The sequence below is a fragment of the Denticeps clupeoides genome, chromosome 8, assembly GCF_900700375.1.
Source record: "Denticeps clupeoides chromosome 8, fDenClu1.1, whole genome shotgun sequence".
NCBI lineage: Eukaryota > Metazoa > Chordata > Actinopteri > Clupeiformes > Denticipitidae > Denticeps > Denticeps clupeoides.
This window is the reverse complement of record NC_041714.1, coordinates 14097935-14123096: the sequence shown is the minus strand read 5'-3', so window position 1 is coordinate 14123096 and position 25162 is coordinate 14097935. Positions and strand designations below refer to the sequence as shown.

At 45.0% G+C, this 25162-nt stretch overlaps 1 protein-coding gene across 4 annotated transcripts in view; it reads right to left on the bottom strand.

The window, feature by feature from the left end:
• Nucleotides 1–3292: 3292 nt before the first annotated feature.
• macrod2 (mono-ADP ribosylhydrolase 2) overlaps nucleotides 3293–25162 on the bottom strand; it is a 416409-nt gene continuing 394539 nt past the window's right edge. For 2 of the 4 annotated variants that reach the window (XM_028988161.1, XM_028988163.1), the window contains 9 exons: nucleotides 24264–24317; nucleotides 23608–23682; nucleotides 21787–21855; nucleotides 16684–16827; nucleotides 15313–15381; nucleotides 13155–13226; nucleotides 7125–7181; nucleotides 5738–5797; nucleotides 3293–4539 (listed from right to left, as the gene is read on the bottom strand). In XM_028988161.1, the coding sequence (XP_028843994.1) occupies nucleotides 4511–4539; nucleotides 5738–5797; nucleotides 7125–7181; nucleotides 13155–13226; nucleotides 15313–15381; nucleotides 16684–16827; nucleotides 21787–21855; nucleotides 23608–23682; nucleotides 24264–24317 (629 nt within the window). In that variant the 3' untranslated portion in view covers nucleotides 3293–4510. The remainder of the gene's footprint in view (nucleotides 4540–5737; nucleotides 5798–7124; nucleotides 7182–13154; nucleotides 13227–15312; nucleotides 15382–16683; nucleotides 16828–21786; nucleotides 21856–23607; nucleotides 23683–24263; nucleotides 24318–25162) is intronic. The other 2 variants (XM_028988162.1, XM_028988164.1) reach the window with 2 other exon arrangements.

The window sequence follows — 25162 nt, the reverse complement described above, 5'->3', positions numbered from 1 at the left end:
ACGACTGCACTGGTGAGACTCTTCCGGGCCCCTGCCATATTGCGTCATCAACATGAGCAACGCCTGGTCCCTCCACCGAGCCACAGGGTCACAAATCATTTACTCCTCCAGTAATAATTCATCGTACAGGTCCCTGGGGGACAAGTTATCAGCAAAGTAATTACCAGCAAGCCGCTGAGAAGCCGGGCACATGGGGCGCAGGGCCCGGGCAACAGGGGGCTCTCCTCGGTAATGGAGGTGAGGTTCAATCTGAGGCTTCTGTCAGACATTGATAAGGGTGTCAATTCAATCATGAAACACCACAGATGACCTTTATTAAACCATCACGAAAGGGCCAAAATATGCATTCAGCAGTTAGAACGTTAGATCTACACTACCAGTCAAAAGTTTGAATGCACCAACTCTATGTAGGTTAAGATAGAGCCATTTTAATTAATCCAATGCAAGATAAAAATGTAGTATCCAAAGCTCCTTGCTTTGGAGAGACTCAAACGTTCAACATTTTTGCCTTATTTGTTCATTACGTAACCTCATGTGTGTTATTTCATAGTCCCATGTCTTCAGTATTGTTTTACATTTACAGCATTTATCAGACGCCCTTATCCAGAGCGACTTACAATCAGTAGTTACAGGGACAGCCCCCCCTGGAGCAACTTAGGGTTAAGTGTCTTGCTCAGGGACACAATGGTAGTAAGTGGGGTTTGAACCTGGGTCTTCTGGTTCATAGGCGACTGTGTTACCCACTAGGCTACTACCACCCTACTCAGGTTTTATAAAATAAAAAATGAAAGACCCACAACTGAGCAGGTGTGGCAGTCGTAGTGATCAGTACCTACCAAGCAGCTACTTTTTAATTCCTGCACTACGACCCTTTTGTGATGCTTCAACATATCGACGTGTTCACGCCCCATACACCAGGGGGCTCTAGTGTTCAGACATACAGGCCACAGGCGGGGCCCAGAAGAACGGTGGGTGGAAGTGCGGTGACTAGCGTTAGCAAAGTACTATTAGGATTTGGCACGTGGGGGTTTTGGCAACGTCATGCAAGAGGTGGTCAGAGCATGAGGTGGACGCAGAAGACGCAACTAACTGGCATTCCCTGTTACACTCACTTCCAACTTTTATATGAGAATGTATATATAGAATGGAGAATCGTAATAGTGCCCAGGGGGCTTCATATCTGAGAAGTGTTTTTCATGAAGCTCTCCACCGACGTTTTGAAGAATTTGGATTTGGATCTGATTTGGATAATGATAAAATCTCTCTCTCTCTCTCTCTCTCTCTCTCTCTCTCTCTCTCTCTCTCTCTCTCTCTCTCTCAGGGTTTCCAGACCACGTTGAGAGGCTTGCATGCAGCTGCAGCGCCATGGAAACCCGTCCCATTTTGTGTTGAGCTTAATGCCAGGGGTTGCTTGGAACATTATTCATAATGTCTCTGCTGTTTCACTTACAACGTGCAATAGGGAAGAAATTCCAGCACCTGGCTCGCTGCAGCCCGGTGACGGGTCTCGTGGCGCTCCCCACGACGAGCCGCTCTTAATTGTTTATGAAATGTTTATAATTGCAGACTGTCGGCCAGCATCCTGTGGCATGGGGTCTGTATGCAATATCTGAGTCGAGTGATTAAGAGGCGTGGCCACTCCAGTCCTTGTTGTATACTGATTTATCTGGTTTCACTTTTCAAAAAAGAAACTGACTAATCAGTATGTTTCACTGACCGATCAATTTTGTTTGTTCTTCACTCATGTATTTAAGGGGGTGGTAGCAGCCTAGTTGCTGACACACACATCTATAACCAGGCAGAATTAAATAGCAAAATGACATTTCATTTCTTTGAGAGACTTCACATTCAGGAGAAAAGTTCTACTGGACTGCATTCTGATCTTGACTGTTTGAAGATGAACCCCTGTGGCCCATGTGAGCCGACATGACACCCGTAGTTCTTCAGGAGGGAGGTTAGGACTCAGAGAAGTGGAGGACAGATGGTGGCCAGACCCTAACAACTCTAGATGACAGGAGCCTCAAGAGATTTAGATGCTTTGCCAAGGCTTTATCTGACAGTATCTCAAGGGATACCTGGTGCAAAAAAATGTTTGCTGGTGATCCCTACCAAGGATATGAAGAAAGTATATGAATAAATCAGCCACTTTAATGAGAATTTAATGTGAGTGCATGCATATTTTGATTGTGTGTTGACCACAAAGTATTGCAGGTTCATTCATTTATTTTCTGTGTGTAATGATTTATAACTGTACCTTTTGGGGGCAGTGGTGGCCTAGCGGTTAAGGAAGTGGCTCTCCGTAATCAGAAGGTTGCTGGTTCGAATCCCGAGCCGCCGAGGTGCCACTGAGGTGAGCAAAGTACCGTCCCCCCACAGTGAATCACAATGGCAATCACTTCACTTTCATTTTCACTTTCACTCTACAGCAGACTACAATCCTGCAGCAGAAGACACCAGTCAGTCACACCCTTAAAACCACCTGCTGTCTAATGCCAGTCTTCTTCCCATTGAACATCACACTACATGAGGATTCATCAGACCAGGACACCTTCCTCTACTGCTTCTACTTCTTCTTCTGATAGAGGTCAAAAGGGTCACTCCGACCGCTCAGCAAGCTGTTCTGCACAGTGTGTTCTGACACCATGACCCGCATTAAGCTGTTTTTGTTCTCCCACAGTAGCTCTTCTGTGGGATTGGACCACATCGGCTGGTCTTCGTGAGTCTTGGATGCAGTGAATCACTTTTGGTCTATTCTGACCACCAAATCACACCACTGTTGTGCCAGTATGACATTAAAGGACAGTAAATAAATATACTCAGGATAACTGCTGGAGAATTATCTACTGTACACTTTTTATTCCCCCAAATGCACAGGCCTGCCATGAAAAAGCCTGTTGGAATAGTCTTAAATCAAAATAAAATATGCAGTGAGTAAAAGTCAAATATATTTGCCAGCTGGTGCTTAAGGTTGATATTTAAAAATTGCAGAGATCGCCTCAGGAATACGTTGCAACTAATCAAACTGTGATAAATCGCATCTGCAGAGAATTATATTTTAGATTACCCATTACCAACACACATGATTAATTGATTCTTTCTTTTGGGGTGGGGGGTTGATGGGTAGGACAGAAACATATCAGACCTGATGTATTTTCCTATAGGCATCTATCATATGTGTATTTTTTTTGTTGCTATTGTTGTCTTATTCATATTCTGTAAGAGAACATTCTAGGGAAATGCATATATTTTTGTCCCAGCGACGCTCTGATGCATATCAATAATCACAGACCTCTTTTAAGCTTTATTTACTTTCTTTTTATTTGTTTAGCAAAGCAAACATCAAAGTATGAAGGCATCGTTTCATCTAGTTTCATTTAGTGTACTGTATGGCACCACCGAAAGGAACAAATCAAATCTTAAAACAGAAGGAAAATATTTTCTGAATTTTTTTTTCTTTGCCATTAAAAATGAGAAACGGTTACCCACCACCTTTGGTGAGGTGATCACTACACCTCATCCAAAAACAAAAAGAACAAAAGCAAGATATCTAGAATGCATTTGTGTTTTTATCACCACTGGGCTGCGATCATGAGAAATAAGGCAGATTCTGAGACAATCTGTTAAAATATTGAGCGACTGGACGAGGACGATGATGGTGGCAAAAGGAGGTTTAAAAACGAACAACGCTGCATGCACTGAAGAAATGCGCCTCAAACGCCTTCAAACGCTAATAGGCGCTGGTCTGACTGACACGCTTCCACTCCAGAGATCAGAAGTGATCAATGCCCTTCAGGGAGATGAAAGCTGGATGATTATTAATCTTTTTTTTAATGCATAAAAGCAGACTAGAAGAGGCCTGGCTGAGACAAAAGCTGCAGACACATGATGCTGGACGTGAAACTCCACCACTTGGTAAGAAAAAGATGAAGGCCTAGTCACGTTTTTTTTTTTTTCTAGCTGAACCCAACTGATGCAGAGAGAATAAAATAAAAGCGGTGAGAGAGATAACAACGTTTACGTGGTGGCTGTAGTGTCTCACAGGCTCCTGTCACTGGAACCTCACCTTTGTCAGGTTCTATCATCTGCTCTTATGCAGCCATTTCAAGTCAACAAATTGCTGTAATTAATTTTACTTCATGAAACCAACTCCAGCACCAGGATGCCCCACTAAATCATGGGAAGTCAAGCAGCATCTCAGTGAGGTATATAACCCATCCCCAGCCCACCACCTCCTAAAACCTGATATGTTTTATTTATACAGTCATTCTATATATGTGTACATTATATAAATGTATATATTTAGCCATATATCTCATAGTAAGCATTTTGATGATAGAAAGAGAGGAGGGGGAGAAGATGAAGAAGAAGCAGGGTAGAAGAGGACAACTGATCTGGGCAGCATGACGCTGTGGGCCCGCCTTGGTTTGGTGTGTGTTGGTAAGGTGTGTGTGTGTGTGTGCCTTCACACAGTTTGCCGGCCATCCCTCTGATGATGATGATGATTGTCCTTTCACTCCTTCTTCAGCTCTGAGGCTTCATCTGACAAGAGAAAGAGTGAAGAAGCAATAATCAATTATTGAAGATCAGAATCCTTTTGAAAAGATGTTCTTAATTTAGGGTGCATTCTCCTGGCTGCAGACCATGCAAATGTCCTGACCTCTGTCTGGAACTTTTATAGACATTAAAAATACTTTCTAAATATTAATTTTATGGAATTAGCATGTTGACATATATTGACTTGAGATTATTTTGAGTAAATCTTTATGAATATTTATCAGTCTGTTTATGAGAACCACTGAGGCTATAATATTTCCTGTAAATTGTAATAGTGGCGGTAAAGATGGTCTGGGGTCAGGTCAATGTCATTGCACAGTTTGAATTCAATCACAAGATCTGTCACTTAAAAGCTCGATGCTTTTCCTGTTTCCATGACACTAGCTCCTAATGACATTAAATGAATTTTTGGTAATTAACACCAATCAGTTAAGCTGTGAGTCTCCTGTAGAGTAAAAGGGTGATGAGTTGGTAGCTGTCGGTCACGACCAGGTTCATGCTTTCAACACATGATTCTACATATTCTCAGTGTGGAGACAGAATGAAAACTGCAACACTTATTAGGCACCTAATGATATATCCTGCAATCATTTACAAAGATTGCAAAAGTGGATTCCAGCCAGATTCACATCAGTCAAATTGGCTGTTTTTAACACAAACTGATTCTGGAAGAGATTTATTTACATAAATGTTGCCTTTGAGATGTCCTACCATTTGTTATTTTCTGGCAGCTGATGTCAACATATTTTATTAATAAATATTAATCTTTTATGACAACAATGTCTTATTTATGTGGTAAGTAATAGAAATAAAATTTGCATGAATCTAATATCAGCATGATAAGACATATTTATAGCTCATATTAACGTTCATGTTACATTCATTATTTATCTATTATCTTGTTTTCATTTTCTTGCATGCTGAGTGGAGGTTTGCAGGGTGGAAGGGATTTCAACAACTTACATGATGTTCTTTTAATATTAATTTTGCTGCAGCTTATATATCCTCCGGCCAAATCATGATTTATATAGTCCAATGACAGTCATTTTAAAGGGAATATAACATCGCATTGGATTCAACTGAAAGCTATATTCAGAGAGAAACTCGCAGGAAGAAAAAGAGAAAAGCGCCATGATGTGAGTTCTGGGGGATGGAGGGAGAGAAAGTCTTTTCCCTTTCTTACCTTTGGACTGATTGCTGTCTGTCTGAGTTAATTCAGGTTCTTGCGAGTCCTCGCCCTGAGCTTTCATTTCAATTAGAGTGAGTCAGAGCAGCGGGAGGAGGACGGCAGAAGAGAAGAAGAAATGAGAAGAAGGGAAGAAGAGAGTGAGAAGGAGCGCATATGTGACAGGAGTTAGACGACACTCCTATGTTAAGTGCCTGTGGTTTGCCATTCAGAAGACTCCTGCCGCCAGCTCCCCAAGATCACTGGAGCCCATGATGTATTGCAAGCTTTCATGACACTCTACACACAATGGTGCACATCCTATAGATGGTCCCACCCTTTTATTTTTGATAGCACTGAAACATATTTTTACATGTAATATTCTGATTTCAGTCCCAGAAAACAAGAAACCTGAAAGCCTGAAATCACCTGACCGTTGGAAGACAGTTCCACATTCATGTTGGAACCGACCACAGAGTTCAATCAGAGAAAATCCACTTTACTGCACTCTGCGTCCTTCCTATCATAGTCAGTGCATCGGGGGCTCTGGGGAGGTGGAGGAGGCTGACGCAGGGCTGGATTTCTCCCCGACCTCAGCTTTAGCATAAAATATAGCTGGCAGCCCGCTGGGCCAGAGCAGGAGGAGGGGGATGGCAGAGGCGAATGGGAAACTCGCATCAGGGATGATGGAATGAAAATCGATTCCTGAGTTTGGAAGGATCAAAGTCACAACAGTGCGGTAAGGGAGGGATTCAGGCACCTGGATAAAGCCACGCCTAATATGTGTGCTTTCCTATTTGTTCCTTCTATTCAGTGTGATCTGAAATAATAAACCTAACGGGGGAGACATACAATCTATACTAATTCTGCATATGATGAATCTGAATTTGTTTAGTCTCAAGCAAACGTCACTAAGAGTCAACATGATACAAGATTGTAACAGGTCTTAATGCTTTTCATGCAAAAAACTAGTTCGAACTCAAGATACTGTGGCCATATTATGTACAGTACACTCAAGGGAGTAGTAGCAGCCGAAAGCCTGGATTCCTACATACCCGAACACGAAGACATTATTATTTCCACTTGTTCTAAGCAAACTCAATGGGCCTCCTCTCGCTTGGAACATGATGTTCTGATCAAAATTCGAAGTTTTATATGGCTGCTTTGGAATTTCATGCAAAAACATAATGTCCAAGAACAAAAGTTGGTAGTACCAATTGAAATGTATGACTAGGAACCCTGCCTTCCCAGTTCAAATGGAAATTTCTATTAATTACCTGCTTCACTTGACAAATTGGTCACAGTCAGGCAGAACTATCTAGCGGCGGTTTCTTCTAAGACACTGAAGAGCTTTATATATTTACGTGACATTTATTTCTGTCTACTTTATTTATTTCGTTCTTACCTTCAGCAGTGCTGGGATCTCTGCCCTTGGGTGCTGTAGTTTCAGTTTTTACGGAATCTGAAAAAAGACACACAGGAGGATGTGGAACGCCTGGCTTCTGAGAAGTAACGTAATGAATTAATCAATTCCATTAATAAAAAGACTGCATCAAGGACATTTTTTATGCAGATTTGGTCTCAGACAAACACTTTGCTCGTGAGGAAATAATAGGTACAAATTTGACATGAAACAGGTCTACCGTTGACATTACACTAAACTCGAGTGCAGTTGCCGATTCAGCACCTCACATTATAAAGAAATACTCCACAGAATATCTGGATGATGATCTGTTGTGGGTCCCGATGACCGTGGTGTTGATGAGGTTGGTCTCAGTGTGTACTCTGAAGCGGGCCACTTTCTGCTGTCGAGATCGATGCCTCCAAAACTTTGAGAGGCCGGTCGGCTTGTGAGGTGAATGGGGTAAAGCAGGCGGGGTGACACCTCCAGCGCCCGTCAAAAACGACGTAAATCAGCCCGAAGAACCGCGTGTGGGTGTGAGCGTGGACTGTGATTTACAGCCGAGCCTCCGAGCCCGGAACCACCAGGAACACTGCAAGCCTCTTCAAAGCAAGGGACGAGCGAAGGGAAGCGTGCAAAATTAATTACGAACTGTCGTCTGAAATCACACACCACGCACGGCGTCCTTCCCCCGGCAAAGCAACGTAATTACTCTGAAGCAATGGAGGACAGTGCAGTGTTTGAAAAGGCTATCTGGGCGCATCTGGGATGCGGCGTACATACCAACAAACTAATCTCTCTCCTCCGGAGAGCCTGATTTGCAGCGATGCGAGGTGGCGGCCGCATCTAAATCCGCGCCGGGCCGTCCTTAAACGTGACCTTTTAAAAAACGAGGCCCATCTGAAGCCATAGATCACGGCGGCATCGCGTAATGCATTTACTCATACAGCAATTTAAAGGCGCGGTGCTCGGAGGTAATGGGCTTTGGAGTGAGGGGGTATTATGGCGCGCTCCTCAGATAAAACCGTTCTTCTCGGCGGCGGGTCCGCCTTCCGGGATGGGATTTCTGCCAGCGCCGCCGCTGCCAGATCTGTGCGGCCCTGACAGGGAAGGAGAGCACCAGGCAATGATTTCATTTTACCTCTGTCGCGTCCTGCCACCGAGAGAGGGGGAGAGAAAATGAAAGTGTGCGGCGTACAATTTAAAAGCCTTTCCATTACCGCCGAGCGGGGCTGCAGCCCCGTCACCGGCTTCACGTTTAATCCACGTTCACCCCCCCCTTCTCCCACATACGTGTTGCAAATTCAATTTTTTTTTACCAGCCACCATTTTGCAGTCACAAGACTGAGGGACATTTGTCTTGGTTAAAAAAAAACAGTACAACCACATGGGAACATTTTGACTGGTGATGGCAAAATGGAAACTTTTGATTTGAAGCATTGTCTTTGAATCATATATGACAGTCACACAATACATTGTTTTTCATTACATTCTGTGTGTGCGTGTGTGTGTGTGTGTGTGTGCGCGTCTGTCATATTTCTCTGGAGGGATAGTTAAGTGAAATGATCTGAATAAAAAATAAGGCATGCATTTACTTTTATTTTCCCCTCGCACATTCAGTCCTTTAAACCAAATCATTCTTTTTCCAAACACATGATTAACGACACCTCAGAGATGTTTCAGCTGTTATGATATTACGCAACAGACACAGAAAACAATGAAATAAAGCTGTGACGTAAATACCAACCACTAAATACAAAACAATATAAAAGTCTGAGCCACAATGTTCCCTCACAACACACACACACACACACACACACACACACACACACACACACACACACACACACACACACACACACACACACAAGCCCCAACATCACTCTTCCACTCTGAAGGCCATCATCTGAGATAGGTGTGTAGTGAATGGTGGACAAGCCCAACGTTCCGCCCCTGTGAAGAACGTTCGGTATTATTGACCTGGTCTGTGTCGTCTTTAGCGCTTTACAGGACAGTTCTGTTGCTAAAAGTTTGATAAGCTCTTTAATGTGGCTGGTTCTCCTCCAGTCACTTCAGCGAGCAAACAATGGCAAACGAAAAGCCATCAGAGAGAGAGAGAGAGAGAGAGCGAGAGAGAGAGACGTAACTCATATTCATATTCAGACAGGCAGAAAATGAGATCCTCCAGCTTTCATTCACTCAGGAGACAGAGGAGGAGGAGGAGGAGGACGGCTGCAGAAATGTACGTTCTCTTTTCTTCTCTCACTAACAAAACCCAATACGCAAAATACAGGTCTAATCTTATAATAAGAGCTGCCTTCAGACACACACACACACACACACACACACACACACAAAAAAAACCTATCAAATGAAAACAAGACACACATTTTCATTACTGCTCAATATGTCTCATAAATTCACACCAGACCTACTGGAAAAAATAAGAAGTTTTGTGTTGTCAGACTTGTGTTGTGTTTAGTTTGGTCACATTAGCTAGTTAATCTGCATGTTGGTAGTGGGCGTGGTCATGTTTGTGGCATCCACTGACATACCTTGTGGTATGAGGAGTATAGAGCATGGAGGCAAATGCAGGACAAAAGGATGCTGTACTACACCTGGGCTTGTGACGTATTTAAATCCAGTATGAGGAAGAAGGGTGATTGACTGACAGCTGTCAATCATGACTACAGGCTTAGTTCCTGACCATCCAGGAGCAGGTAAGTAGCAATGCACCATAAAAGGGCAAAAAAAAAAACAAGAAAAAAGTTGAGTGCATCATGTTAACCCTATCAGGCAGCAAATTGTGTATAACGTTAATGCACGATAGAACAGCAATTAAAGCCCACCAGGCCCGGTGAATTCGAGAGATCAACGGAAGCACTGCTTTAACTGCCTTCCTGTGTTAACATGCACGTCAGAAACGCCGCCACCCCTCGGTGTCAACAAGCTTTGACATTTACTCTCTGCTAACACTGAATTTGTCAGATTATTATCCTGGTGGGAGGGTCGCTGTGGTCAGGACCGCACACTGCATTATTAGGCCATGCGCTGGTGCGACTTGAGAGCTGAGTGAAGCTGGGGCACAAGTCAATCAAGCCCCGCCCGCACACTCATCCGTCTTCATTTACAGTCTCTGCAGCAGCGGCACATTGAACCGCCACAACACACCGGAAGTTGACGGCTATCAGGTGGTGAAAGTGAAGTGATGATACATTGTGATACACAGCACAGCACATGGTGACACAACGAAATGTGTCCTCTGCTTTTAACCCATCACCCTTAGTGGGCAGTGGGCAGCCATGACAGGCGCCTGGGGAGCAGTGTGTGGGGACGGTGCTTTGCTCAGTGGCGCCTCAGTGGCAGATCGGGATTTGAACCGGCAACCTTCTGATTACGGAGCCACTTAACTGATAGGCCACCACTGCCCTGTGTGGGTTAGCGCTATAAACAAACAAATAAATTAATTAATTCAGAACACGCCCATTTTATGTGTGTAAGGGGGGGTATTCAACAGCTACTCATCAAAGGTGACAAGAAACAAGCACCAGTAGGGATACAGCTTGTGAGTGTGTGCCTGATCCATGAAAAATCTTACAGCCACCCAAATGGTTTAGGGTGCCAATAAGGCACATGTGTCAAACTACAGATCCCATAATACAGTTCACACTTTGCTGCATGGTGCTTTGGTGACTTTGAAAAAACTATTTCAAGCTGCTTTCCAACCCAATTGCCGTTGACGTGGAAACTGCTCCTAATGCACTGCATTATGGGATCTGTAGTTCTGTGTTATCAGAACATCATATCGCCAAGCAGCAAGTTTGACACCCCTGCATTAGTGTCTTTAGAAGCCAGTTCTATGCAGTCTTTTTACTCATGTCTTTCCAACACTAATATTTACATTTACAGCATTTATCAGACACCCTTATCCAGAGCGACTTACAATCAGTAGTTACAGGGACAGTCCCCCCGGAGCAATTTAGGGTTAAGTGTCTTGCTCAGGAACACAATGATAGTATGTGGGATTTGAACCTGGGTCTTCTGGTTCATAGGCGAGTGTCTAACCCACTAGGCCACTACCACCCCTAATATTTTGCTTTTTAGTCCTCTCATTTTCAATTCAGGCTCATTATTGTAATTCCAATGGACACAATTAACACAAGTATTTGTACTTCTACTTGAGAGAATAAAACGTGTAAAGCAACGCAGGATGAAGACTAATGCAAACAAAAGTGTGGGTGAAGGTGCACATGACATGGCTTGCTGTTCAGGATTAAATGCTGTGTATGCTGCCCCCAATGGTTCGTGATGGCATTGCACTTCGCATTACATTTCCATTTCCAATAATCAACCCACCAACCAAAAGCAGACACAAGTAGATGGATGAAAAGGATCTGATTAAATCGACTGAATGAACCCTTTTTGCTTTTTTAAATAGCAAAACTGTAGACCCAATCTGGTCCTAATGCACCAATAATAACCAAATAAATGCAAAACAAGATCAGGCAGCTCTCAAGCCAACAGCCGCACGGAAAAGAGTTAATGAAGTGGCAAATTTGAAGCGAGAATCATTTTCACATGTAAATATTACAGCGGGCACAGGAATGGAGAGAGTCCCTTGTGAAAGGCTCGCCGCACAGGAGGAAGTGGGGGGTTTGGGGGGTGAGAAACTTGACTGGGTGTTTCTCTTTCTTTTCTCCCCTGCACCTATTCATTGCTGTGAGATAGGACAGCATTGCACAATCGAAGCCAATTAAAAAGTACTGAGCCGTGACCCGTTTGGCGGGCGGGGTCGAGGGGGCGCGCTCGGTAAACGCTGTAACCAACACTCAAGCACGTTCTGTTTCGGAAAGGCCAAGAGCTCCTCATCAATATTCCACTTTCTCCCAGCGGGCCGAGCAAAGGGAACGGGGCCCCAGCGCTAAAGTGGCATTGTGCCGCCCCCCCCCGGAGCATTTGCCTAACCTTACAAGCCTCGCTTAGCCTTGCGGCTATTGAGCTGGATGGGGCATAAGGACCGCCTGGTCCTGGCTGAAGAGGCTTCCAGAGGGGTGGACATGCTCCGCAAAACACAAAGGCACCTTTCAGACGCGCGAAAGGGGAACACGTGAAGGAGCCTGTGATGAAATAGCACAAGTTCAATAACAAGAGGCCAAGAATGCGGGTCGGACAGGTTAAAACATTTACATCTATCGATCCGTCTGGCCTGAACAGAGCACCTTTGATTCACCAGCAACACTCCCACCCCCACTGGTGCCGGGTTAAGTGTCCGGGGTTTATCGGAGTGGGTTTCAGGTAGTTCAGCTCAGTCCAATAACATTTAACATCGGACTCTCAGATTATCTTGGCTTAATTTGGGAATAAGATCCTGAGATACTTCAGCCATAAAAAGTCCTAATGGCACTTAGTCCTAGTGGACATAATTGGACAAAAATAACTGGTGGCCAAATTCCAGATAACTGAGTTTGTTGCTCTTCATTCTCAGCACACTGGAACGGTTGAGAGTTAAGAAAAGTGCGCGGTAAAATGTCATGAAAGTGCTTTTAATGTGTGAAAAAAAAAAAACACTCCAAAATATTGCAAGGTGATTAAGCCACAGGAGAGAAACATGACAGAGACACAGAAGGGGGAATGCAAATGGCGACCCCTTTAGCGTGACCTACATACCTGCTAAACTCGGCTGTCAGCTCTAGCCGGGCACGTCTCTCCGCACTTAGAGAGCTGCTTTGCATAATGCTCCTGTTGCAGCGCGGTGCCCGTCTAGCGGATGGTGGGCGCCGCGCAGCGCAACCTCAGCCAGGCGTGTTTACATAGAGATGCCACAAGACCTCCCGTGGCCCGGGAAATATATAGACACCGCATCGCATTTGCATTAAGTTTGGTCCGTCGTGTTTCCCTACTGCCGCTTAAGCAAGTTCCGCAGGAGAAAGGGCTGTCAGCGGGCGGGGCCACGGCCAGAAGACACAGTCTGAAGGTTGTTTCGTGGTTGGTGCTTGTGAACTGCCGGAGGCCCGTGCGGGCTCTAACGCTCACCTTCCATGTCCATGGGCTCCGGGTTCCGAGCCCGGCTTCCCTCTTTAGATTCCGGACCACCGTCCTCTGGGTCTGTGGAGGTCAAGCGTATCAGCACATCAGCACAGACATTAAACATTAATAACATGTGTTACCTGTCGGGATTTTCACAGATTCGAGATGATGCCCACCATCAAATGTCTCCTAAACGTAAATATACATTTCTCATGCATTTCTCTTTCTGTTTGCAGAGATTTAGAATTTTGTACATTTTAACGCACACCTACCAACCAATCAGAACGAAGCATTAAGCCAGCCACCCATATATAGAATACGTACTATGTGAATGTTTGACTGTACATGCATATTTGTTTGCTGGATAAGGCCTAGTAACCAAGTAATTCTGCCACCTGCTCTTCGTCGAATATTCATATTCCTCCAAATTTTTCCCAGAGTGGTGATGAAAGTGAGTGGGAGGGATAAGGGTCCTGATCAAAAGCAAATCTTCAAAGCAGCACTAAACCCCCCCCAGTTCCCTTCAGACAATTTCAGTGCGGCTCGTGCTGCTCGGCCCCTTTGAAGCCAACAGGTCCTGGACCATAGGTGGCTTCATAATGGACGAGGGAGACAATAGCGGTGCAGTGGTGAAATGGACCCTGTGTCCTTCACATCTGGAGCAGTCGGCGCCGTCCTCCTCCTCCCCCCTCTGATTTTAATTGTGTGATACGATGGAGCCCTCGGCGGCGTATTCGCAGCGAGCTGACGGACAGATGCAGAGCAGGAAGTGGCGCTCGGAGGTACGGCGGCCCGGGGCGACTGTTAATTGCGCGCTGGCAACTGCTTAGCTATGGGCGACGGCTAACCAATGCCGCTGAAGAGCGCGCCGTGCGTCGGCCAGTGTAAGAGCGGGGCCGAGAAGAGCACAAAACAGCCAATCAGAGCCGGGCCCTCCCGTTACCCTTAGGGTTGATCCTGAGTCGGGCGTAGCAGACGAGGCCATATATAAAACACACACTCAGGGCCGAGGAACCTGGAGGCGTCCAAACGAAGTCGCCTCCCTGCTTCATGCTTCCAAGGCGGGGCGTGAGACGTGTGTGTGTGTGTGTGTGTGTGTGTGTGCGCGCACAAGATGAGAAAACCACAGGATTAAATAACGTCCACATAACGCTGACAATGACAGCACAACTTTGACAGAAAGAGAGCGGACAGGTGGCTGTTAAAAGCAGGCAGGGCTTTCTTTCATCTTGGATGTCTTCCTCTATGATTGATGTGGCTTTCGGGGGCGGGGCTTCAGGGGGGCCGGGCGGGGTGATTTTATTAATTTTTTTTATTCGTCTCCCTCCGGTGCCATATGGCCGGGGTGGCTGCGGCTGAGTCGTGGTCTTTGAGCCGCGCCCACGCTGAGCGACAGGGGCTGAACGAATCCCGACAGGCCGGAACGCTGGCCGACGCCCCGCACTCGCCGGCGAGACGTAAACAGATAAATAAGAGAACAGGCGGCGTGATAAACAACCGGATGGCAATTATTTTAATCGCGTTCCGCGCCAGCCGGGATGACGTAGCGGAATGCGGAGCAGCGTGGAGCTAATGAACCTGAAGCACCAGCCCGAGACGACCTCAGCTGGGCGCTGATCTTCAGGAGTCGCGGCCCCCTTCCCACACCCCCCTGCCTCCTGACCTCCACGCTGCCTGGGGGGGCACTCGGGCGCTGATCACGGCCTCCCGGCGTCCCACCTCGACTTTCCTCGGAGGTGCCACCTTAACCTTATGCCATTAGCGGACAGCCGGCAGGGGCGGCGGGCGTCCTTACGATCTTCAGATCGTGCTGGTGGTGAGAGGCAGGTCAGAGGGACAGGAAACGTCATCCACTCTCACACACATCCCGAATGTGCCGGTGCATCGATCAACTACGGCAAGGAGACACCCTGCCGATGCTCGCCTACAGAGTGACTCCCACCTCTTCACCCACCTCCCCGAACTCAATCACAAAGGCACATCAATCCCTCCAGGACCTGGAATTCCCGATTCCATAGCAAAGCACAGTTCATGTGTCTTAATGTAAAGAATTCAGTAAATGATCCTGGTAAAAGGCTCCAGAGCAGGTGTCAGGCATGTGATTGGTTCTTTGTGTAGTGAATTCTCGATGTGAAGGTGTGTGCAGGTGTATGTGCGGCCTTACCGACGCCACCCTTGGCCTGCTTGGTTTTGCTGGCCACCTGAACTTCTCCGGAGTCACCGTCTCTCTTCTCTGGAGAAATGGATTAACAAATTAAGGGATTAGAGAATCCATTCTTCCCATTATTCATCAGTCGCTCCTTCGCTCCGTCCGCTCAATAAAAAGACACCAAAAATTGAATAGCTGGCAGACGCCGTGATTACAGTTATCATTTTTAATAATGGTGCCCGGAGACAAGTTTCGGCTCCTCGGGTGAATGGGTGGGTGACGGTGGGTGGGGTAAGTGATCTATACGATGAAACGACTGGACGGGGTCACGGCTCAACACCGCGACCCCTTCATCAATTACCTTGTCCAATAGTGAGCCGCAACCCCCCCCAACACACACACACACACACACACACACACACACACACACACACACACACACAGAGGAAATCAAATGAGCTACCGCTTTCTGTAACACGCCCTGAGGCTACAATTATGTCATGTCAGCCGCTGTTGTGACGTGTTCCATTGCTCAGGATTACTGGGTTATTACCTGGGCCGTCTCATCCAATCCTTCAGACCATTGTTTGCAGCCGCAGTGCTGGGCTGCAGGCGAGCGCCGTGTTAATCACGGTCGCGGGCAGAAGAACTGTGTTCAAGTCCAGCGAGACGCGACATTTCCACTAGTATCTTCACCTACTGAATCCACTCTGGGGGACTGTACTTTACCAGGGCTGTAGAAGCTGTAGCGAACGAGGCCATTTCACGCAAATCACGTTCACTGGCTCATTCGTCAGAATGAAGCAATGATATTCTGCATGTTGGTGTTGGGTGTGGTCATGTTCGTGATGCCCCCCGACACCCTGTGTTCAAGGGTTAAACACGACGGACCAAGTCTACAGAACAGAGGGAAACTGAGGAGAAAAGGAGGAACTGGACGCTGCGCTACATCTAGGCATGTGACATTCATCATCCAGAATAAGAAAGCATAGTGGGTGGAAGCTGTCAATCGCGCCTACAGGCTCCTCCCCTTTTAAAGTTTTGTTTACAAAAACATCTTCTGGATGGGGCTGGGTGGGTAGGTAGTTCCTCCTCTCCAACATAAGCAGGCACTACCTGTCTCTACCTGGTCATTTTTGGAAATCCGGGCGACATCAGCGCTACGGTTTTAGAGAACACGCGCATCTTCTGTAGAACCAGAAAACAGGGCTCCATTTGCTGCTGGGCAGCTCTTCCCCTTTCCTGGCTACCACAAACTCGCCTGCTGCCCTTTCTCGTTTGTGTTCAAATTGATGTATGTGTTATCTTCCCACCGTAATAATCTCCACCCAGTTGAAATGGCAGGTGGGCTGGGGTTTCGCACCTCCACGGTATTCATATTCTCACCAACAGCCTCCTCGGCCTCTGCGCTCCCCTCTGCTCCTGCAGTCTGGCTCTCATCTCCTCCTCCTCCTCCTCCGAAGTCCTCTTCTTCTCCCTCGTCCCCCTCGCCCCCTCCTCCTGCGGCGGCCGCTGCCTCTGGCCCCTCTGCTGAGAGAAATCAAATTCAGACAGCCGTTATACTCAGTCCACTGGCACTCACTCCACCTGACAGCCGGCCCAGAGTGACACGCCGGCGTGAAATGCACTGTCACCGGGATCCGCACGGACTGCCTCTACTTGGCTGCTCTTCAGTGTCAAAACCAGAAGGGTCCATGGCAGCCTGACGGCAATCTGTCCCTCAAGCCCAGCGTCCGGCCCTGTCTGTCCCTCAGCCTGGCCTGCCAATTCCATCAGAAAAGAGAGAAAAGAAAAAAGAGACGAGACCTGGTGCCTCGAGGGTGATGATTTGAATAAACCTGGTCTGCTGCCCCCAAACCAATTAGCAGGTGCAAAACAGTCCAGTAGAGACCCGTGTGTACATGAGTGTTTCTCTCCATGCACACAGGTCATTTCTGGCCCGATTAGGAGTTCTGATATGCAGTAAAAGTTGAAGAAAGTCATGAAAACTCATGTGTGCAGCAGAATGCCAGATTCATTTTTTCAAATCATTACTGTACAATTTACAATGTGGCACCTACATTCTAATTCGTAATTGGTAAATTCAGCTGCTGGGACTTTTCTGTTGGGCTAATCTGGGTCCTTTTACAAAAAGAGCAAAGAAATGTGATGATGTTCTTGATTTGCTTTTATCAGGAACTTGACCCAGGCACTGACCAAAACACAGTTTCCAGTGACTTCATTTAAAAATTGGAGAACAGGGAATCCTCTGCATACTTGTAGACATTTTAATCATAATTCAAAAGCCTTAGATGAATGTCAAGAATTACCATTTAGGCCATGATTACATTATTTGTGTACATGTTAAGTTTTACAAAGGCTTGCTATCTGAACACCGATTTTCCAAACCAATCCATCACGTTCCACTCATTTGGCAAAGCAATTATAACAAACAATTTAAAACTTAAGTACGAAAGGGATAAGAGACAAATGCTGCTCTCTTTAAAGTGGATGAGGTAATAAATATGAGTGATTATAAATAGTGATGAACAGATGAGTCTTCATTGGGGATTTCTGCAGGTGCTTGGTTTGTTCAGGAATATCTGATCAAAAGCTGGTTAAATATCTGGTTAAAAGCTATGATAATCTACCTACATGTTTGGTGGCAGACGTGGTCCTGAGTGAAAGTTATTGTCATTGTGAAACACAGCAGAGCAGTGCAGTGGTCAGCCATGACTGTGGGACGTTGGGAATGGTATTTTGCTCAGTGGCACCTTGGCAGTTCGGGATTCGAACCGGCAACCTACTGATTATGGGTCCGCTTTGCTTACCCACTAGGCCAACCACTGCCAACCACTGAGGTGATTATAAGAGAGATCGTGTTTGTAATATCCGCTGATAGTGGAAAAAAACATTTTATTATGAGGACAGAGAGTAAACAGCAGATGGGGGTTGCCAGATTGGGATGCTCTGTAATTGAGATTTTGGGAAAAATCGCTCATCTGTAACATATATTGATGAACCCAATGCCCATTTAAGTATGTTAATTAATCACAGAAGTTAAATACTACTCAAGGCTGTCTAGGCGGTTTTATTTGTATTTTGGCAGATTATCTGGCAACAAATAATTCAATATTCATGATTGTAGCATTCAGTATAAACATTGTAAAACCGTTAGATACAGTACAGGCCAAAAGTTTGGACACACCTTCTCATTCAATGTGTTTTCTTTATTTTCCTGACCATTTACGTTGGTAGATTCTCACTGAAGGCATCAAAACTATGAATGAACACATGTGGAGTTATGTAAAAGGTGAAATAACTGAAAACACGTTTTATAATATAGTTTCTTCAAAATAGCCGCCCTTTGCTCTGATTACTGCTTTGCACACTCTTGGCATTCTCTTGATGAGCTTCAAGAGGTCGTCACCTGAAATGGTTCTCCAACAGTCTTGAAGGAGTTCCCAGAGGTGTTCACTCTGCGGTCCAGCTCACCCCAAACCATCTCTACTGGGTTCAGGTCCGGTGACTGTGGAGGCCAGGTCTCCACTTTTTGTTAAGTACATAACTCCACATGTGTTCATTCATAGTTTTGATGCCTTCAGTGAAAATCTACATTGTATGAGAAGGCGTGTCCAAACTTTTGGCCTGTATTGTACATTTCAACATTTTTAAATCTTTTGACTAGTCAAGTTGAAGAGGATTATGTAAAATGTCGCTACTTTAGAATAAAGAAAGAGGCCAGTTCCTGCTGCACGACATCTGTGCAGCGCTACGTTAAGTTATTTTCCCGGCCGACGCACCGCTCTCGGCTGGGCAGATGGAGCTCTTTGCTCCTCGCTGGGCTCTGGCTGTGTTTAATTCGATTTGCTGGGCCTCGCAGGTAGCTGTCAGTCACCGGGCGGATGAGATCCCATCGACTGCTGTAACGTTAGGAGCGAGGCGGGAGGGAAGGGGATGTGATGCCTGGGATGGGGACTGGCGGCCGGTGAACAGGTGTTCCCGCAGCCTGTTGTGCTTTTTGTGGAGGATTTCTGTGTGAAGCTGCAGTGGTGTCACAGCAGGCTGAGCGTGACTCGATCTGCAATTCGTCACAAGCTGCTTCCTGCCACTGAAGTGCATTGTGGGTAAAGGGTGAGGAAGGTTCCCATTTGGGCATATGTGTTTAAGAGATTACGTATGTGTGTGCGTGTTGCCTGCTAAACTTTGTCACTTTCTGAACAGATTAGCACTTCCATCCAGGGATGCTGCTGGGAAGCCCAAACCTCAATGAGCTTCCTGCTTCACTGGCGTGGAGAACCCTGTTCTCCTGACCTGCTGTTCCCTAAAACCCGCGCTTTTTACGGAACGCTGCCTCCTGACACCAGACAGCATGGGGTGGCGGACAAGCTACAGTGACTCTCTGCCATTTCCAATATCTCCTCATTCCAATGTGGCACAAATGTGTTGCAATCGTTACAAACTAAAGGTTCTGCAGTGATGTTCCTCATCCAACTCTGGCACTTTCTATAAAGAACAGGGACTCAAAAACCTACCAGCATGCAGATGCGCATCCCCCATTAGAATTAATGTTTCTCAGCACAGCAATCCCTTTAAACTTAGTCATTTCTAAATATACATGTGTACACTAGTTATTAATGTATACTGTATATCGTATATTTATTCATGTATAATGTATATATTAAAGTAACATAAATTGTTTTGTAATTGTGTAAACTGAAAGTGAAGTGGTTGTCATTGTGAAACACTGCTGCACAGCACACGGTGCACACAACAAAATGTGTCCTCTGCCTTTAACCATCACCCTTGGCGAGCAGTGGGCAGCCATGACAGGCGCCCGGGGAGCAGTGTGTGCTTCTCTCAGTGGCACCTCAATTGCACCTTGAGAGTTTGGTGTCAACTAGTTTTACTCTTTCTACTTTTCTTGCTTTCAATTTGTCTGATGTTTTGCACATGAATGAAGGAAGAAGCACATTTTCAGTGTTAGGCCGCTAAACCTTCCGACAGGAGAGTCTCCCTCCATCTGAGTTGTGGCAGATTTGTTGCTGCTGGTGAAACCCAGGCTGCCATTTCAGAGCGAGCTGGAACAGCTGTTAGAGAGAGGCGTCTTTAATCAACGTGTGCTTTTTGTGCTCCATCTCTCTCGCGCTCTCATCTAAAGGAGAGCCTGTGTGTGTGTGTGGAGACAACACCTGCGTCTGCGCACACACACAACATCAATTCTGATCTCTGCCCGATCACACACACGGGCAGATGTGCAATGTGAGACCCCAACGTGGGAAAAGTGACTGTACAGACACAGCGAGAGGGAGACCAGACGAGCTCAGCCATCACTCAGAGAATCGATGGATGAGTGGGATGTGTTGGTATTGATTTGGTGTTTATGGAGGCGGTGAGAGGCATGGCAGAGTCCCACCGACCCCCCAACAACCGCCTAAATCACACCTCTCACACAGCCAGCATCCCAACATCCCACCAACACCGCGGTGTCACATCTGGTCACCTCACAGACCACAGCAAAAAACACAATCATTTCTGTTTAAATTCTTAAAATTTCTGATTATTCCACTGCAACCCAAAGCAAAAGATGAATATTGAGACAAAAGAAATATGTGCTTTAACTGCAGACTTTCAGACTTAATTTGAGGGTATTTACATCCTAATCAGGTAAACAGTGCAGGAATTACAACAGTATGCAATTGTATATGAAAGCTCTACAAATCCATATCCAAATCCAAAAAGTCTGTATTGTGACTGATAGGGAAGCAGATGGGCTGTTCTTCATGCTGCTGATGGGGACCTGTTCTGAATAAACGAAGGCAGAGAGTCCTGCAGGGACCGGATTTGAGACCTGGTACCAACAGGACAGTACTGAATGTGCTAGTAAAATGAGTAAAATTATAAATATAAGTACACAAAAAGTGACCTGCTGACCTGCGGGGGTCATGGTGTATCTGGGTCATGATGACCTCATTCAGTGAATAAGGAAAATAGGACAGGTCTAATGAAGTAATGAAGTAAAAAAAAAAATATATATATATATTTATGTCTTTGATGAATTAGGTTAGGGATGCACCTACTTGTTTATGTTTATTGTATTTTTTACATTATAGGACAAAACTGAGGATGAAATAACACGTGGGTTTATACAATAAACAAGGTAAAATATTTGAGTCTCCCCAAAGCAGGGATCTTTTGACACTCACACTCTTGGCTTCCCTTAAGTTCACCTTCAATTAGATAACGGGAATGGTTTTTCTTATCATTCAGTCATGTTAATGATCATCTTATAAAGTGGCTTTTGATGATGACAACATGGCACGAAGCAGTCCTGAAGTTAAAAAGATTCATCAAACATACTTTATTATTCAAAACGAATCATCAAACATACTTCACTTTCTCCAGATATAAAAATACTAAATATGTTTCTTGCATTGGATTCTTCAAAATGGCCTTCATCTTAGTGTTCATAAGCACCACTTGCGTCCAAAATTTTGACTAGAATCGTACCTGGAGGAGGTCCTCTGAGCTTCTCCTCCTTCTGTTCGGCTGGGCTGGACACATCCAGGCTTTTCTCATCTGGAAAACAAACAGCAGCATGGAGACAACCCCAATAGGATGCATCCAGTAGGACCACTCCCACCCCAATCCCAGCTCCTGTCAGTTGGGCCTGTGTCACTCAGGCCTGTTGCAGATTGAAATGTCTGTTTCCATCCTCTTTTCTCCCACTGACATTCGCTGTCAGCGAAAGGATTTTTCTTTTCTCTCTTCCAGTTTGTCAGTAGTCCCATAAAACCAGATAATAATGACATAACGACTTAACTACCTAAACTTTTTTGCAGCCCAGGTGGCAGAGGTGGCGTGCTAGATTCATTCAAATTTTAGAAATTAAATTCAAATGAATTCAGCGTGAATCTCTTTAAGAGAAAAAAAAATGGACTGCACACTTGCAGCATTATTTTACAGTGCAGAACTGTGGGAAACTCTCACAATGCGGGGCGGTTCCACCTGCCAAATCTGCACTGACGTGAGGCGACTGATACAACAGCGCCGCGAGCGGGAAGCGCGCCTTCTCTGTATGGAAATGGCAGAACTAATGCGCTCCATTACAGCCTCATCTGCACGGCGGAAAAGTGTGGAAATGACTCCGAGATTCACAGGCGGAAGCTTAAATCCAGCATGAGCTAAACACACCCTCCGTCTCCCCGAATTTCACTCCACGTTTCTGAGACGCAGAGTTGTCAGGATGAGTCTCTGTGTGTGTGGAGGCTGTGTATGAGTGTCATATATAATACAGGAGTGTCACTGGATGTTTTAATGAATATCCAAGTGTCTGATTTGTGGAAACAAGAATATATATGTGTGTGTGTGTGTGTGTGTGTGTGTGTGTGCGCGCCTGTGCATGTAGGACGGAGGTGTCTCATTAAATGGATGTGTTCACTCCTGTGCATCTCGCCAGTCTTCAGTAATGACCATATCTGACAACCGTTCTCCGGCTGGTAATGAGACCGAGTTCAAGGACAACAGCAGCCATCTAAACATGCGCCATTTATCCACAGCAGTCGGACCGGCCCAAATCTGAATGTGAAGCGAGGCAAGCAGCACCGACATCTTTAAATTTAGCTGATGGAGGCTGGGCCCCTGGATCCAGTACACTTCCCAATCTGATCCGAGTTCTAGGCGAGGCACTGCTGCGTTCATGTGTACAGTTACACACACTCTTACATCTGGCTGATTCAACAAACTGGTTATGATTAATATACTGTGGCACCTGCCATATTTGGCAATGTCTAGGGTATGGTCAGTCCAAATAAAAATACTATATTAAGTAAAACTAGGAATATTAATGGTCTCTTTAATCAAGTGTTAATGTGCATAATTTTGACCCCACTTATCTCATTTACACCTTAAATATGCCTGTGTTAAACGCAATTTGGGTTGGGATTATGGAAACACACTGGTTCCTTTACAATGTATTGTGAAATAAAAAGAATAAACATAATTAAAAAAAAAATTACTACTATTTTAGTATATTAAATATACATGAAGCTGGGTGATAAATATCTGATAAAATAATACTTTATTAAAGCTGAACCAAGCACAATGAAATGGCTGTTACATTTATACATTAAACCCAATCTTTGAAAGTGAACGTGAAGTGATTGATATACAGCAGCACAGCACACGGTGCACACAGTGAAATTTGTCCTCTGCATTTATCCCATCACCCTGAGTGAGCAGTGGGCAGCCATGACAGGCGCCCGGGGAGCACCACTGCCCCAGTGTTTTATGTGTTTTAAGTGTGTTTGTGTTTTATGACCCTGTATTTACCTTGGACCTGGCTAGCCATCTCTATGTCTTCATTTTCACCTCTGATCTCTTCTTGATCTTCTTCCTCTTTTTCATCTGTAGGTTAGTAAGAAAAATATAATTAAATAAATAAACACTTAAATGCCCAGATGAGCCACATATAATGTTGGTGATGTTACAATAGCAGTGATCTTTTAATAAATGTTTTCTTTCCCTCTTTTTATCAGACAACTGTCACACATCACACCAAAAATGCATTTCATTCTTCAACTGTGATGTGATGATAAGTATCTAATCACTTTCTTGGCTGTCAAATTAAAGCAAAAATTCATTTGCGCAAAGAAGAAAGCTCATCTATATCAGCCACGCGTACGTTTAATGAGCTTTTTGGGCTTTTTCCCCCATCGATCGTGATTTTCTCAAGTAATCCAAAATGAACAAAGAGGCTAAACCCACAGGCTTATTCCTGTAGGACTGTGAAGAGATATTTGTCAAGAACTAAGCTGCAAAATGCCTTTTGTACACGTTGAGCAGACAAGAATAACTGGAAGGGGGAAAGGGGCATGTGTACGAACATTCGCTCCAGCCGGGTGTAAAAGCAATTTCAGATGTTTATATGGGCTGTGTGTGTATAACTGAGTGATGTGTTGAGGTCAGAAAGCAGATTGCAGACCCACCTGTCTGACTGAGCATGTCAGCATCAGCACAAGCTTCCTTATCTTCATCTTCGTCTGCAGAGGTAACAGAGACTTCAGTCAGAACAAGAGCTGAGTGCAGATACAGCATCAGAATAGAGTAATACCTTATAAAATTACAGCTGTATAGTGCTAGAATACCATAATATCGCATCAAACTACAGGTATATAGCATCAGATGACAACAACGCACCATCAGGATATAGCCATACAACATAAGAATACAGCTATACAGCATCAGATTACAACTACAAAAAATCTGAATAAATCTGTACACCATCATAACCCAGTCATCCAGCATCAGACTGCAGCTATACAGTTTCAGAATAGAGGTCAAGGTCAAGTCAAGTCAGCTTTATTGTCAATTCTGCCACATGTACAGGACATGCAGAGAATTGAAATTACGTTACTCTCTGACCCATACAAGTAACATTAAATACAAAAACAGTAACAGTAACATTGAATACAAAGTATAAATACAATTTAAAAAAAAAAAAACACCATATACAAATAAGGGCACATGGTGGAGAGTGCAAAACCATGTAGTGCAACAGAGGTAAGTTTAAAGTGACGAAGTGACAAGTGAGGTAGTTGGCAGGCCATTCAGCATCAGAATCCAGCTATACATAATCTAATACAGTCATTCAGCATCACACTATGGCTATAAAGCATTAGAACACAGCCCATTATGCAACAGGCTAAAGCTATACAACATCAGAATACATAAATATAGCACCAGTCTACAGATATACAGCATCAGAACAAATATAAACACCATTAGAATACAGCCATCCAGCTTCACACTACAGCTATAAAGCATCAGATTACAGCTACACATAATCAGAATAAATCTGTACACCATCAAAATTCAGCCAAACAGC